At 39.2% G+C, this 15,557-nt stretch overlaps 1 protein-coding gene across 1 annotated transcript in view; it reads right to left on the bottom strand.

Annotated features, from left to right (window-relative positions):
- The window catches only part of ppfia3 (PTPRF interacting protein alpha 3), a 71,451-nt gene that overhangs the window by 9,767 nt on the left and 46,127 nt on the right, over window positions 1-15,557 (bottom strand). Inside the window, exons 24-27 of the mRNA XM_036589873.1 lie at window positions 15,083-15,145; window positions 12,904-12,930; window positions 9,470-9,645; window positions 5,509-5,606 (exon numbers count right to left, since the gene is read on the bottom strand). Of these exons, the coding sequence (XP_036445766.1) occupies window positions 5,509-5,606; window positions 9,470-9,645; window positions 12,904-12,930; window positions 15,083-15,145 (364 nt within the window). The remainder of the gene's footprint in view (window positions 1-5,508; window positions 5,607-9,469; window positions 9,646-12,903; window positions 12,931-15,082; window positions 15,146-15,557) is intronic.

The raw sequence follows: 15,557 nt of genomic DNA, 5'->3' as shown, positions 1-15,557 counted from the left end.
ACTCATTACTCTGAGCTTACATAAGAACACATGTTGTTGCCGATAGCCTGCTGGTCTACTTCCTGATTCGAGGCCTGTGGGCATTAAGGTGGGAATCACCTCCTGACTAGACTTGTTCTGGACTAGGAAAGATGCCAAAACGATAGAAGCACGCGAAAGAGGACATTCCTGGAAATGTGTGCTTCGCCCGAGGTTTGTGTTACATACCGCATTTTCACCATGACGACGCTTTAAATAGAAAATCACGATTACATGATAACATTGACTTTTCAAAGGGCTTACTCACTGCCCACCTGCCCACCCACCCTCACCACAAACACAGAGCATATAGAAACACCCTCAGCAGGTATGCAGTAGGTGTACAAACATTTTACACTGTAAACAACAAAGTGTTTCATAACAGACTTTATACACAACTCTTTCGATAGCAGTGATTAAAGTGCTTAAGAATTCTCCCCTTTGTGAGACTCTGGTTCTCTGTTTACTTGATTATTATTATGGTCACAGAAACAGTATTTAAATATTTCAATCCTAGGGTTTCAGTCACGTGATGTGTCTGTTGTGGCCACCATATTTGGGACTGAATTTCTGGCTTCGCTGGTCCACACGAACGTAACTAGAGGAGAAAGACGGCTAAAATGACTCTCCTTACTTTGGAAGAGAAAAAACGTTTCCTCGACAGAGTCGATAAAATAGGCTGTGATCCTTATACAGTTTCCCCCTGAACTCCTGGTTCCACTTAAACTGGAGGAAAAGCTACCAAATTAATGTTTTCCTGATATATTGATCTCATACTCAGCCCCTCTCCCTATTCTGGAGAGTCTCACATCATCTAAAAGCACAGAAGCCCACCGGCTCTTCACGTCAGGGTGGGTAAAGGATCCCATGGTGTTGCATAAAGAGGAGATAAACTCTGTGATCATAGGAGGGTAACGACATCAGCTAATTAACACAGATGTGATCAATGCAGGCCTTTAGATAACTTTAGCTGATGTTATCAGCCGAGAGATAAACAGTCGTCCCCCTAACGGAGCTGCAGACAGCCGGGATAACTTTACTCTCTGTTTCTGATTTAAATGACGTTTGAATGGAGAAACATAAGCGTTAAATATCAGACTGAATGTCGTGGGTCTGAAAACGACGTCGTGTTTCGACAGACGTGATTCTGTAAGTTTGCTAGTGCAGTTAGTTCAGAGTTCAGCTCCAGTCCTGAAACCCCTGCACTGCATAACTGTGGTTTCCTGGTTAAAATACCTGATATTATTAGCTAATTAATCCCTAATTGAGCTGAACGAGGTGTGAACAGCAGAGAGAAACACTAAACTATACAGTGCAGCGGCTCCAAGCCTGGAGTGAAAACACTGAATTAAAGGTCTGTGTGTCTCTCGTCTCTCAGCTTCTGTTGCGTCTTGCAGGTGAATCATTCAGAAAGCAAAGCAAACTGAAGGCATCGCACAGCGCAGTCAATCCCTGATTCGGTCCTCAGAATGGTGGCCACTATACAGTGTGATGTCATGCGAAATGCAAGAATAAATGCATAAATATCATTGTGACTGAATCACAGTCTACAGTGCTGTTCAGACAGCATTAGTTTTCCAGTGGGGTGAGGCTGTGGGGTGATTTTACCACAGGACACCTGAAGAATGATATGTTAATGATTAAATCACACATGATGAAAAATTTCAGTATTAATTACAGATACAGGAGTGGCTACTAGATTGATGCACTGCCATATGTGATAATTGTAAAGCTGCTCATGAGTAAAAAAAAAACAAATATTTATTTAATCATAATTCATTAAATGAATGTCTTAAATGAATGCAGAGTGTTATAATCTTAACATGTCCACGAACATCTCCTATGATCATATCTGCAGAAAGGAGAGCTGAATTCCAAACATATGTTACAGTCACTGGTGTTGTATGAATATGGTGCAACACCAGTGACGGTGACTCCAGTGACTTTCTGGTTAAAACTGAGGATTTTGTAAATTGGCTGACTCATTGGCTGATCAGGTGACCTTCTTCATTTAAAATCAGTAATAAAAATGATATACGTCATTATTTTGACAAAATTTTAATCACCCAGCCATTAAAGCACAAAACACCAGTGACACATAGAAGTTCTGAGCTGCCTGATAAACAAGATTATTAATAAATTAATGAAATATAGTGAGCGAGTGTGACTCGCCTTCTCACGCCTTGAGCTGCTTCCTCTCTGATGAGCCTCAACCCAAAGAAGCAGCTTAATAGAGAAAATTTAGTCGTACACACACAGTACCTTTCTCCATAGGAAATGATGGAATATTTACTGAAAATTCACACGATTAATATTAATATTAGGCTTATTTATAAGCTTAGGCTATTTCTACAAGCTGTATAATAGCATAGAATTATTATAACCTGGAGTTATTTCTACAGTTTGTTTTATAACACAGGATTAATATAACCTGAGGTTATTATTTTATAGTTTGTTTTAGAGCACAGGATTAACAAAACCAACATTTCTACTGATCATTTCATTGTTTGGGGGAAACTCCACTTATGTTTTACTTAACTTCATTCTACATAATTAACTGGTTAAGATGTAAACAGAGTCGTTCAGAGTGGTTTGGTGTGAAACGCTCTGTTCTAGAGAAACGTATAGAGTCAGAATTGTTCACAGTGGTGGTGATAGGAACCAGACGTCCACCTCTAAAAGCTCCCTCACAGAGAGTTACTACAAGAAATGGACAGATATACGCTGCCTGATGTCTGAGACACTGCTTTATGACAATTTTGTGTTAAAGTTTCGGACTAAAATGTATTAAAACTTATCTGTCCTGGGAAGCCCCCTAGACTCAGTGCAGACAGTGGGAGACAGGAGGATGTTAGCCAGACTAGCGTCCATGCTGGAGCTCCCACTCCATGCATGAGGCTCTGACAGCACTGGGCAGCTCCTTCAGTGACCAGCTGCTTCACCCCAAGTGTGTGAAGGAGGCTATCGCAGGTCCTTCCTTCCTCCTGCTGTTAGACTGTACAACCAGCACTGCTCCCATTAGAACCTCCTCCACCCCCCATTAGACCTCACACACCTACAGAACATAAACTGTGAATTTATTACCTTTCCCTGTGTGCAGTATAACTCCATGTGTAATATTTCTACAAATATATGTCTCTATAGTGTAAATATTGTTTGCTTTTCTATTACAATGCTCATATTGTTAACTCCTCACCATCCCATGGGTAACATAAATCGGTATACTTCATGTGCAAAACTCTATGTGAAATTATGTGAAAATATCCTTACAGTGCAAATATCTTAGCTTTTACTTTACTATTGTTACTATTACTAGTACTATTGTTCATTTTTTTGTGGAGGACAGAGTTTACATTTTTATCGTATTTTTTAGTTTTTTTGTATTATATATATTATCTATATAGTAACAAGAGTAACAACCTGTAAATACCTTGTCAAGTAATTAAAAAAGTTAATTACTTGCTTGTTAATTTCTCTTGTTACTTCTTTTCTTTTTCTTGATTGTCTTGCTGTCCCTTTGCCGCTCTAACACTGAGAATTTCCCCATTGTGGGACTAATAAAGGATTATCTTATCTTAATCCATTCATGGTGGAGGGATACATGCAGGGTGTTCTAAGGCAAAATAGTCCCCAAAGAAAACTTATTTGATCAGATTTATGACTGTTTTCCCATCATCAGCGTTCCGTATAAAGCTCAGAAGACTCGTGGAGGTTCACTGGTGGTTTAGGATAGCAAATAAAATGTCTATATTTGTGTTGTAGTCATGACGACCCCTCGTTCCTATCACCACCACTGTAAAGACATCTGAACCACTTCACACCAAACCACTCTGAATCACTCTGATCTCAAACACTGAATTATTCAGAAAGTTTTTTAATAGTTTGTTTTATATAACAGGATTAATATAACCTGGGGTGATATTATTATATTACTGGGGTTGTCCTTTAAATCTTTAACTCTTAGAAGTTGCTGTAAAGTGCAGCAAAATTATAGTAATAATGGTTTCTACAGATTAACTGAGCTCTATAACAGTAGATATACATGCAGCTAGCAATGCTAATGTTATTCATAGCAATGCTATACCTTAAGTGCAGTGACCTTACTGAGAAATCGCACTTTAACTCTCTGAATGATCGAGAGACGAATCTGAGCCTAAAGAACGCGTAACATTCTGTTGATTCTGTGGTCAAATGAGAACCGGCCTGTGTCCGACAGCAGCACTAATAACGCAGACTTCATTATACTGAACAAAATGCATTCTGGGTAGCCTCCCTTCCGTTCTCTCCACTCTCCGCATCCGGCTGGGAGCAGACATCAGATGTTTCAAATTGTGCTTCTCAAGTGGTTCCTCTGTGGAGTTTCCTGAGCGATGTAGTGACTCAGCGGCTACGGGCTGCATATCAGCTTTCGCAGACAATAGTAAATATGAAAAAGCTTTAAAGTTTGGGCGTAACGGAAGTCAGCGTACACTTCCTGAGTCAATGACCATTTCAGACGGCCATTGTGGTTCCTGAACCAACTCACATAAGCCTACATCATCTGATTACTCCAAAATGCCAAAATCAAGCACACTCGCTTCCAGAGACTCGCAACATGCAATTTCAGCCTTTAACGCTGACTTTACTTCTGTGAAACCTTTGGTAACTCTTTATTTGAAGGCTACCTACATAGGGAATTCATAACACGTGTAAACCCTGAATAGCATATTTACAGAGCAGCATTTGAGGAACAGCTTATGCCAGCAATCGCAAGATGCCATAAGATGTTCTGTGAAGTAAACTGTATTGAAGTGGTCTTAAACTAAAGTGATGAACATTTCGATGTTGTTGGAACAAAATGGTAACTTTACAGGAGAAGGAAAAAACATACTCTACTTTTAATGTAAGTCAATGGAACCAGACTTTTCTCCAAGTCATTTTGGGCCGTTTGTTTTGGTCCATTCATCATGAAATTTACATACAATATAAAGGACAATGGGTATTTTCAAATGATGTCAAAAATTAAAAAACGACAAAAATGGAGACGAGGTTTTTGCTCCGACAGCAGCGATTTACTCCATTAATAACACTTTCAAAGCATTGAATAAGTACCCTAAGTACGTACATAAGCAACTGAACTAAGGCAGAGACCTAATTAAGAACACCATATATCAGTTCAGGGTGCATCCACGGGAATGTTGGCGTGGCTGGTTGACTGAACTAACGGAGAAATGGACGTTCACTTATGCTTGCTTTGGCAGCTTTTGGACGATGGCTAGCTTTCTCTGACCGCAACAATTTTGTGAAAGCTGTGTGAGCAGGACAAACCACATCAGCCTTATTACTGGTGAGGATGCTGCTTAGGCTCTCTGGGGCTTAAAAGTAAAGCCAGACTACCAGTGCAAAAACATGTTTTTGTCAGATTTGAACCTGATTATTCATAATTTATACAACCAGAAAAGTCAAGAACAGGAAAACGATTGATGGATGAAGAGTTTGAGGATACGACACCTTTATTTTGGTGCTGGCTCTCATCTCTCCTCCTCTCCAGCTCCTTCCGGTCATAGTTCAACCTCTTCAGACACATGATGCCATAATGTAGGCTCACCCTGGAGGTCAAAAGGTTAGAAGGGTCAAAGGGGGGGGGAGGAGTTAACTGAGGTCATTAAAGCTTTGCACCCTGACAGAGTATGCAGGAGCTAACTCCAGGCACAGTAGAGGTTGACACCTGAACGATGAGATCGCTCACTGAGTAGCAAATCCCCCAAAGCATGTTTCAGAGTCAGTACTGTTCCCACGCCACACCTGCACAGGAGGGTGGGAGAGAGTCTGAGAGAGTGACAGAAAAGTGGACGAAGGGGGACGTGAACAGTCAAACAACATGTAAGGCTGAGCGACAGGATGATGTAGTCAGATATCAGGAACGATGGCCTGATGCTGATTCTTGACAAGTGATAACCGCCCATGTTGGGAACTGTCAGAAAACTAGACAGGCCTTATTTAAGCCCATGTAAATCGGTCAGTCGTCAATGCAGTGAAATACTTGTAGTGAAACACAGCATCAGGGAGGGTCTCTGACATAGATGACCGAGTGTCCATGAGAGGGGATGTGGTGGGAGGGGGATGTGAATTATGATATTATTAGTTAATATCCTTTTCCCCACTCACTGGTGCACGGTGATGTCATCGACTCTAGGAGGTTTCAGAACCAAAAGTCAGTAACACTTTCTATGAATGTCACGTTTGTAAGCATCTATAAACACATTCATAACATGTTATAATGCATTCATAAGGCATTATAAACATAGCTTTAAATATTTATAAAAATGCATTACACGTTATAGCCATGCTTATTATGCATTATGAATTGTTAACATAATGCATTATAAGTACTGTTGATAACAAATTATAAGAGCTCAGAAGTCGTATTTGTCCGCTCTAAGTAAAGTGAAGCGTACTGTACTAAAGCCTCCTCCAGTGTTCAGAGTGAGGCTTCAACTTGAAGTATTTACTGAAGGATTTACTGAAACACTAAAACATACACAGTAAAGCACATTACAGGCTTCAAATGTCAGAGTTTAAACTAGTGCTGCCATCAGTGTTTTACCCAATGTGGGAAAGGTAATGTGCACCACCGTTAGCTTGGCACTAACTTAACACTGCATATCTAATAGAATACTAGCAGAAATTAGCATTACTGTACTTTAGTGTAGTGATGTTACAGAGTGAAGGGTTCTCGTGCTTGACGTTAGAACCAGTGAGGGAACAAATTACGATGACAGCGCTCTACTATCTCACCTCTCCCTCTCCAGGCCTTCACTCCACAGTGACTTCACACTCAGTGTGATGTCAGAGGGGGTTCAGGGGAGGGGCTGATGGGTACTTGATTTGCTGTGATGTAGTGTAACATTTAAAGTGAGACGCTGGTTAAGAAAAGCTCATTGTAGCAGTGATTCTAGGCTGGACAGCCTGTTTGGAGCATCTGAATATTCAGGACTGAAGCCCCGACGATGCAGCTCTAACAGCACCAGCGCTGAGAAATAAAATACTGGAAATCTCAGGGTGTAAATAAACTTCGTATTTGTCTTTACTTTACACTCTCCAAGCTGGGACTGACTTCCTTGGCACTGACAGTATAACATGTTATTAACACTACTTATAATGCATTATATTAACAATTCATAATGTATACTAAACATGGCTGTAAAGTGTAATTCAGTGTAATACATTTTTATAAATATGTATAACCATGTTTATAATGACTTATGAATGCATTATAACATGTTATAAATGTGTTTATAGATGCTTACAAATATAACATCCATAGACATTGTTACCCAAAAGTCATTACATTTTGATGAAAGAGTACAGAAAAAACAAGATTTTTTAATGATATGGCATCACAAAATGTTTTTAATAAGACTAAGGACACAAACAAACATTTTAAATTTTGACTGACTTCAAATTGACTTTAAACAGCTTTCCAAATACAGACCCAAAAAAGTTAGGCAGTAGAAATGTAAAAATATAAAATGTAAATAAAAACAGACAGCAATGATTTGCAAATACTTTTTGACCTGCATTCAACTGAAAATTAACCTTACTGTTTTTGTATATCGTCACTGTCCGAAGAAAAACAAGTAGTTTTTATTCCAAGTGATTTTAGAGCGTTGCTATTGGTCCATTCATCATGAAATTTTCACACAATGTAAAGAACAGCTGGTGTGTTGAAGTGATGTAAACAAATAAAAATCAACAAAAATGGAGATACATGGTTTTCTTTGGACAGCAACAATATATTCTCATTCTGATTTTGATGTTTGCAACATCAAATGTTCCAAAATTTGGGACGAAGGCACGTTTATGACTGTGTTACATCACCTTTCCTTTTAATATTGTTCAGTAGTTATTTGGGACCACCAGCTGGATTTTTCACATTTGTGCTTGATATAAAATTTCAGCTGCTCAACAGTCCAGGGTTTCCTTTGCTGCATATTGCGCCTTATAGTGCACTACATATTTTCAATGGGACACATTTCTGGACTGCAGGCTGAAACAAGCAGAAACTTTCCTGAAAAAGACGTCATCTAGATGACAGCATGTGGATCTCCAAAATGTGTGTGCACTCCTTAGTATTAATGATGTCTTCACACATGTCCAAGTTAATTGCAATCAACATTAACACATCATGACACATGCTGGCTTTTGAATTTTGCATTGGTAACAACCAGGATCTAGGAGAACCGGAGAATGTGACGTTCATTGTTTCCAAAAACAATCTGAAAGAAGGACTCATCACACTACAGCACATGTTTCCACTTTGCATCAGTGTATCTCAGATGAGCTTTAGCCCAGAGAAGTTGGTGGCGTTTCTGGATGTTGATGATACAGGGTTTTTGCTTGGTGTAGTAGTCTTTACTTGCATCTGTAGATGCAGCAACTGTGTTTACTGCCAAGGTTTTTCTGAAGTATTCCCAAGCTCATGTGGTTACATTCATTACAGAAGCATGTTTGTAATGCAGTGCTGTCTGAGGGGTCGAAGGTCATGGGCATTCAATACTGGTTTTCAGCCTTGCACTTCATGTGAGGTATTTTTCCAGATTCTCGGAATCTTTTAACAATGTTATGAGCTGTAAATAGTGAAATGCCAAAATTCCTTGTTGAGAAACGCTGCTTTTAAAATGTTGGGCTATTCGCTCACACAGTTATTTGCTAAGTGGCGAACCCCAACCCATCCTTGCTCGCAAACGACTTATTGCATCACTTGTTATCTATTTACCTCTTTACCTGTGTAAAGATCCAGAACAGGTGTGTTTGATCATGCCACAAACTACCCAGCCTTACCTCACCCAACTTTCTTGGAATGTATTGCAGACATCAAATTTGGAATTGAAATATACTTACAAAAATCGCAAACTTTGATCAAGTGAAAAATTAAATATCTCTTCCTTGTGTTGTTTTCGATTACGCACCTGAAAAAGACCCATAAAATCACTGCCATCTGTTTTTATTCGCATTGTTACTACTGTCCCAACTTATCTGGAATTCTGGTTTGTAATATTAAATCATATTTACATGGAATATTTTCTTTTCTTTTGTTAAAACAATGCATTAGTACACAGCACTTCTCATCTATGGTAGAGCAATTTTCCCATTTGGACTTTCCAACTTGCAACACTTGCAGTTTTTGTCTATACAGCTTAAGTGTTCTAATATGTTCATTAGCAAAATATCTATAGCCAGATTCTGGCACCACAGCTGCAATAATGAAAGAAAATGCCTTGTTTTATTTAGATGAACAGCACCTCTTAGATTTAGCTTGTAACTCATACATTCACGTTAAGCAGGTTAAAGATTCTCCACAAGGGGGAGCTCAGAGGAAGAGACAGATGAAGCACAGATAAAGACATCATCAACAGAGATGAGTGTGAAAGCAGACACAAAATCAAAGTGTAAAGAAAATTACTCATACCTATGGAAGCTGTCCACCATTTTCAGCTGCCCACGCAGCTCTTTCTTGGTCAGATGATCCAGCATGCGGGCGTCCACCAGAGATTCCATAAAGTAGCTTCTATACTGGGGCAGACCCAGACTGGGCAGCCAGTCATTGCCCACCCACTCGTGGTTCATATCACCGTAGGCAAGGATCTAAAGCAGACAGAACTCTTTACATTCAAATAGGTTCATTTTGTATCCTTACCTACATAAAAGAATGCAAATTTATATTTTTCATAGGATCTGAGGACAGGATGGTCACCTTATTCATACTCGGACTCTGCCTGTATATGTTACTTATTTAAATACCTGAACTGTACAATAACTGTGTTCCTTCTGCTTCGTTTTTCCTTCATATATGTACCAACAACCTACACTATTCTTTTATCTCACTTTTTGAAATGTGTAATGTCAAAATATGTGACACATAAATGTTCAATAAAGACATATGTTACACAAAAGGAGTAAACATTTGGCTTTGGTTCATTTAAATAATTCAATAACTAAAATAAATAAATTAAGATACTCTTCAGTTACAATCTTAGTACAGATCAGATTAAGTCCCTGGAAATATTATTATTAAGAGACCCTTATTAGTCCCACAACGGGGAAATTTAACCCATCCGTGCAGGGAAACACCACATACACACTAGTGAACACACACACTAGGGGGCAGTGGGCACACTTGCCCGGAGCAGCGGACAGCCCTATCCGCAGCGCCCAGGGAGCAGATAGGGGTTAGGTGCCTTGCTCAAGGGCACCTCGGTCACTTCTTCCCAAACCGCCAGCCCACAACTGCCCCTGCAAAACAGTGGTCACTGACTCTGGTTCCTGCAGAGTCTCGTTCCAACCACAATTCGCTACACCTGCTTTAGCTAATTAACTTCTTCATAAGCCCTTCACTGGCTGGATCAGGTCCAACAGTGCAAAGGTCTACAAACTGTATCTAACGTGCTGCCCCGCCCCCTTACCTAACACTAATCATTAGCGTCATGTAAGGGGGCGGGGCAGGATGTTCCGTGCAAGTTAGAACCAAACTCTGCAGGAAAGTAGATCTCCAGAAGGAGGGTTGGTGACCACTGCTCTAAAATATTCCTCTGGTACTCCTGGCTGGCTCGCCAAAACGAGTAAGAGCAAGAGTTTTTATTCAGGGAAGGAAAAGGACAAAAATTATGTATATGCATATTGCAGCATTTTGTGGTGTATGTGGTGTATAATTCTGGTGATCAAATCAGAGTTGAGAGGTCATAAAATGTACACATCCATGGTTTTCCAGAAAGCCCAATAGGGGCTGCCATGATGCCTCACTATTTCCCTCTGCCAGTTTTCTGTCACTCTCACCCAGTAGTGCTAACTTTGAATTTCTCAAGGAAAAATTACTGTAAAATTACTGTAACTTGTAAATTACTGTAACTTCAATACTTACTGTAGCTTCAATCTAGCAAATCTATACCTGCACATATAGACTGACATCTTGTACATCATCTATCCATATCTTGCATAATGTGGAACATATATATATATATATATATATATATATATATCAATACTCTATCCCCTGTGTAAGTTGCATCTCATTTATCTACCTCAGACACAAACTGCATACATGGAAATGTGTACAACTGTACATATCATAGCTTTTATTTCATGACTTATATGACTGTACAAAAACTGTACATATATTGGAAATACTGTTTAATTTTTCATTTTATTTGTTTAACTATCCTAGTGTAATTTCTAATTTTATTTTTAATTTAATTTCATTATTTTCTCTTTTAAATCTTTTGTTTTAATCATTTGTTAATCTTTTTTTACATTTCCATTCTCGTTTAATTTTTATACGACTATGTATTTTGTTATTTTGTTAACAGCAGTGAATGAAAGGTGCTATATAAGTGAACTTGCCTTGCCTACAGTAATGTGTATATTGTGTACATGTGTACTTAATTAAGAGTGAAATGTGTGTATATATATAATTTTTTCTTATATATATATATTTTTGTATATTTAAGTACTACAAGGGGCTACGCACCTATGATTTTCACTCATCTTCGCACCTGTGTAAATGTGATGTGACAAAGAGCGTGATTTGATTTGAAACTGGCTCTGGTAGGGACTACATGATTCAACATGAGCTTGGGCTTGACGTGTGCTGTCATCGGTACCACAGCAACTCAAAAAACTGAACTAGTTCTTGGGAAGTGTGCGCTTCAAACACCAGCGGATCTGTAAACACTGTCCGTGCCCTGCGTCATTCCATGCCAAAGAAGAAGGAAAGGCAACTGGCACGGCTCACAGCTTCAAAACTGAAATATCTCCCAAAGAGGACACGTTTACTTATCTTATCCCCTCCGTCCCCAAGACAGCTGCTAAGTTGCTGCGGGACGTCCACAACCCTGCAATGTTCGAGCAACCCACAGTCTACCATTCCACTCTCCCTCAACATTACCCAGGCCTGATGTTTACCTTGGCTGACGCTCTGACTTGGCTCTACCTCAGCTTTCAAAAAAACATCAAGTCATAACAGTAATTGCTGCTGTGTTTTTATAGTTCAGTAGCTCACGTCTACACATTTAAAGCAGATAAAACACTTCACTACCTCAGTATAAGCTAACCTCAGGCCACAATTTCCTCTTATCTACCCACTCTGTAAGTGTTGAGGGATGGAGCGCTGTCAAAACAGCTCTTTAATACGCCGTTACTAAGCAACCACTTAGTATTTCTGGTCATTTTTGTTAAACACGTCCACTATTTCACTCGTTCACACAGTGAACACTCCAACCAGAAACCAAAAACCAGCTTTGGCTACGACTCATGGGAAAGGTTGAAGTTAAGGACCAGAATTCCAGGAAAATCAACTCAGGGCTGCCATGATGCCTCACTATTTATTTTTTGCCAGTTTTCTGTTTCGGGTGTCCCTAGAATTCCAGCATTGCTAACCAGAGAAATGAAACAAAAATGAAAGGAATGCCAAAAGAATACATAGCATAACTCATTTTAGGCGTGAGGAGAAACTTAGGTGACTATATTTCACTGCTGACGGAACAAAACCTCATATCTCTGATTTTTTTTTTCATTTTTCAGTTTTTGACATAATTTGAAAAAGCCTGTTGCTCTTTACATTGTGTGTAAATTTCATGATGAATGGCCCAAAAGAAACGGCCCAAAATGACTTGGAAAAAATTCTGGTTCCATTGACTTACATTAAAAGTAAGTCTGTTTTTTCCTTCTCCTGTAAAGTTACCATTTTGGAGATACGAGCTTTTCTTCTGGCAGCAGTGATCTGATGGTTGTACGATATGCTGAACGATTATTTACTTTCTGTAGAAGACATTTCACCACATTTTGTCATTATGAAACATTCCACACGTACATTAAGCTCATGTTCATGAAAGTGTGAGGGTCGTGTACCTGATCCCAGCTGAACTCTTTCAGCTCCTGGCGTGCGGAGGAGAGGCGTGGGGTTAAGAAGAGCAGCACGGGGACAGAAGAGGAGAAAAGCAGAGGAGCAGCAGGAAAGACACATCGATGAAAGGGAAGAAGAAGGAGGGATGAAGAAGGAGGACAAGAAGAGAAGGACAAAGGGAGGAACAGTTTGTTAGTGACCGGGTCATTAGGCGGAAGCAGTGTACACTAAAACAGAAATCTGAGGGAAAGCAGAAGATGCTTAACACTAAAGCCTAGTCAGGACACACAGAGAGGGAGAGAGAGAGAGAGACATCCGTCAACACATATAGCACCAGTCCACTCCCACTGCCCTTCAGTCAGGGTGGTCAGAAAGGGGCAGAGCAGTCTTTCAACTGTAAACAGCATCAAACAGCATCAAAACCCATACAGTAGAAAAATATATGCACACATATTTCCTCGTTATTCAAAATATATTTGGAATATATGCCATATATATGTGTGTGTGTCAAATGTCTTATCACTAAAATGGTAATCAACCCCAGTTATATGTGTAATATATGTCAATGTACATGATGCCTTACTTTTCAAGCAAATAAAAATATATGTACATATGCATCTTCTTGTTCAAAATTTATGTGCAATATGTCAATATATGTGATGTCTTATTACCGTTACCAATTCCAAATAAAGTAAGAAATATGTACATATATTTCCTGATTATCCAAATGAAATGTGTAATATATATCAATATGTGGGATGAATTAGAAAGAAAAAGAAATAAAAATGTATGTAAATAAACATCTTGTTGTTCAAACTTTATGTGCAATATGTCCATATATGTGATTTCATATCAGTGCAATACCAAACAAAGAAACATATACGTACATACATTTCTTGATGGTCCAAAACACGTGAAATATATATCAATGTATGTGATGTCTTAGCAATGCAATTCCAAGAGAAGAAAAACACACGTACATATATTCCCTCATTATCCAAAATATGTGCAAGATATGTCAATATATGTGATGCTTTAGCAGTAAAATTCCAAATAAAAATGTATGTACATATATACACTTTTTACTGTCCAAAATTTATGTGCAATAAGTCAACATATGTGATGTCTTATTACCACAGTTCCAAAGATATATACACATATATTGCCTTATTATCCCAAATACAGTGCATATGCAATATACACTAATATATGTGATGTTCTAGCACTAAAGTTCCAAACAAAGAAAAATATATATATACATATATATACTTCATCCAAAACGTGCGCAATATGTCAATATAAGTGACCTCTTTGCACCAAAATTCTGAATGATACATGTAATATTTAGATATATTTAGTCCATTTATTTCAAGTCAAGGAACACTCAAGGCCAGTTTAAACAGTAGCCACGTTTACATGCAGCCTGATAGTCTGTTAATAATCCGACTAATAGCTCAATCGAAATAGAATACGTCCATGTAAACACCTCAATCAAAATAGTCCAGTCCAATTGACGCCATTCGGAATACAATTTCTGTCTGATTGAACGAGGTGGGTAATCCTGTAAATAATAAATAGAAGAATAATATCAGTGTAAACGCCTGTATCTGATTACATTTCCAATGTTCAACATGGCGGAGCAGAAACTGGTCTGCAGAGGAGACGAAGTTTATGCTCTGGTCTTTAAAAGACGGCGGTGGGACGGACGTCCAGCTTATGTGTCTCAGAACACGACGTCTTCCTCTCAGCCTTCTTTAATAAGGACATGTGAAGGACGTTTTCCTGAGTCTGACATCATTTTAAAGCGATTAAAAACACAAGCACTGCTCACTGCTGCTCATCTCACTCTGACTGGACTCACGTGATGCTGGTTGTCATGGTAACGTCTACACTAAGTGGTTCTCTACTCATGCGTGTAATTTTGGATCGGATTACTTATTGTGAGCATGTAAACGGAGATTTTTATCAGATTGAGGAGTAGTGTCAGACAAACACCTCAGTCTTCATCTAGAATCGGAATGTATTTAATCGGACTGGCAAAAATCTTTGCATGTAAACACAGACAGTGTAAATACATCAGTACCTACAGTAAAGAGCAGCAGACAGAGATCAGGCTGAAAAACCGCTCCGTTGCTTTAATTTGTATAAGCAAAGCACTTGTGTTATAAAATGAAGGCTACTAACTGGTTTGGTGGCTGCGGTCAGGGACTCCATTTCAGCGTGGGTCATCCACACGTTACTGGTCGACTGCAAACAGACAAACGCAGACAGAACAGCATGAGCTTGGTCGCATTCATAAACAACTCAATCTGTCTTCCAAAATCAGCCAACGTGCTGCAGATTTATTGTGTTTCAAGCCCCAACACAACACCCCATCAACCCAAACCATGCCTTGATATGCCATAGTGTTATTGCTGGAACGTGCCTAAAATGCTGTTACACTTCATTTGACTATTTATGGAAGCCATATTTGGCAACATTATAACTTTGCCACTCATTACACACACACACATTATCTAAGTCGCTAATCCTCCTGGGTTACGGGGGTGCTGGAGCCTATCCCAGGACTCATTGGGCGGAAGGCAGGAAACAGCCCGGACAGGTCACCAGTCCATCACAGGGCAGAAATTCACATCTAGGGGTCGTTTACTATCTCCAG

Source organism: Colossoma macropomum, unplaced genomic scaffold, assembly GCF_904425465.1.
Source record: "Colossoma macropomum unplaced genomic scaffold, Colossoma_macropomum, whole genome shotgun sequence".
NCBI classification, from domain to species: Eukaryota; Metazoa; Chordata; class Actinopteri; order Characiformes; family Serrasalmidae; genus Colossoma; species Colossoma macropomum.
This window is presented reverse-complemented; position numbering and strand designations above follow the sequence as displayed.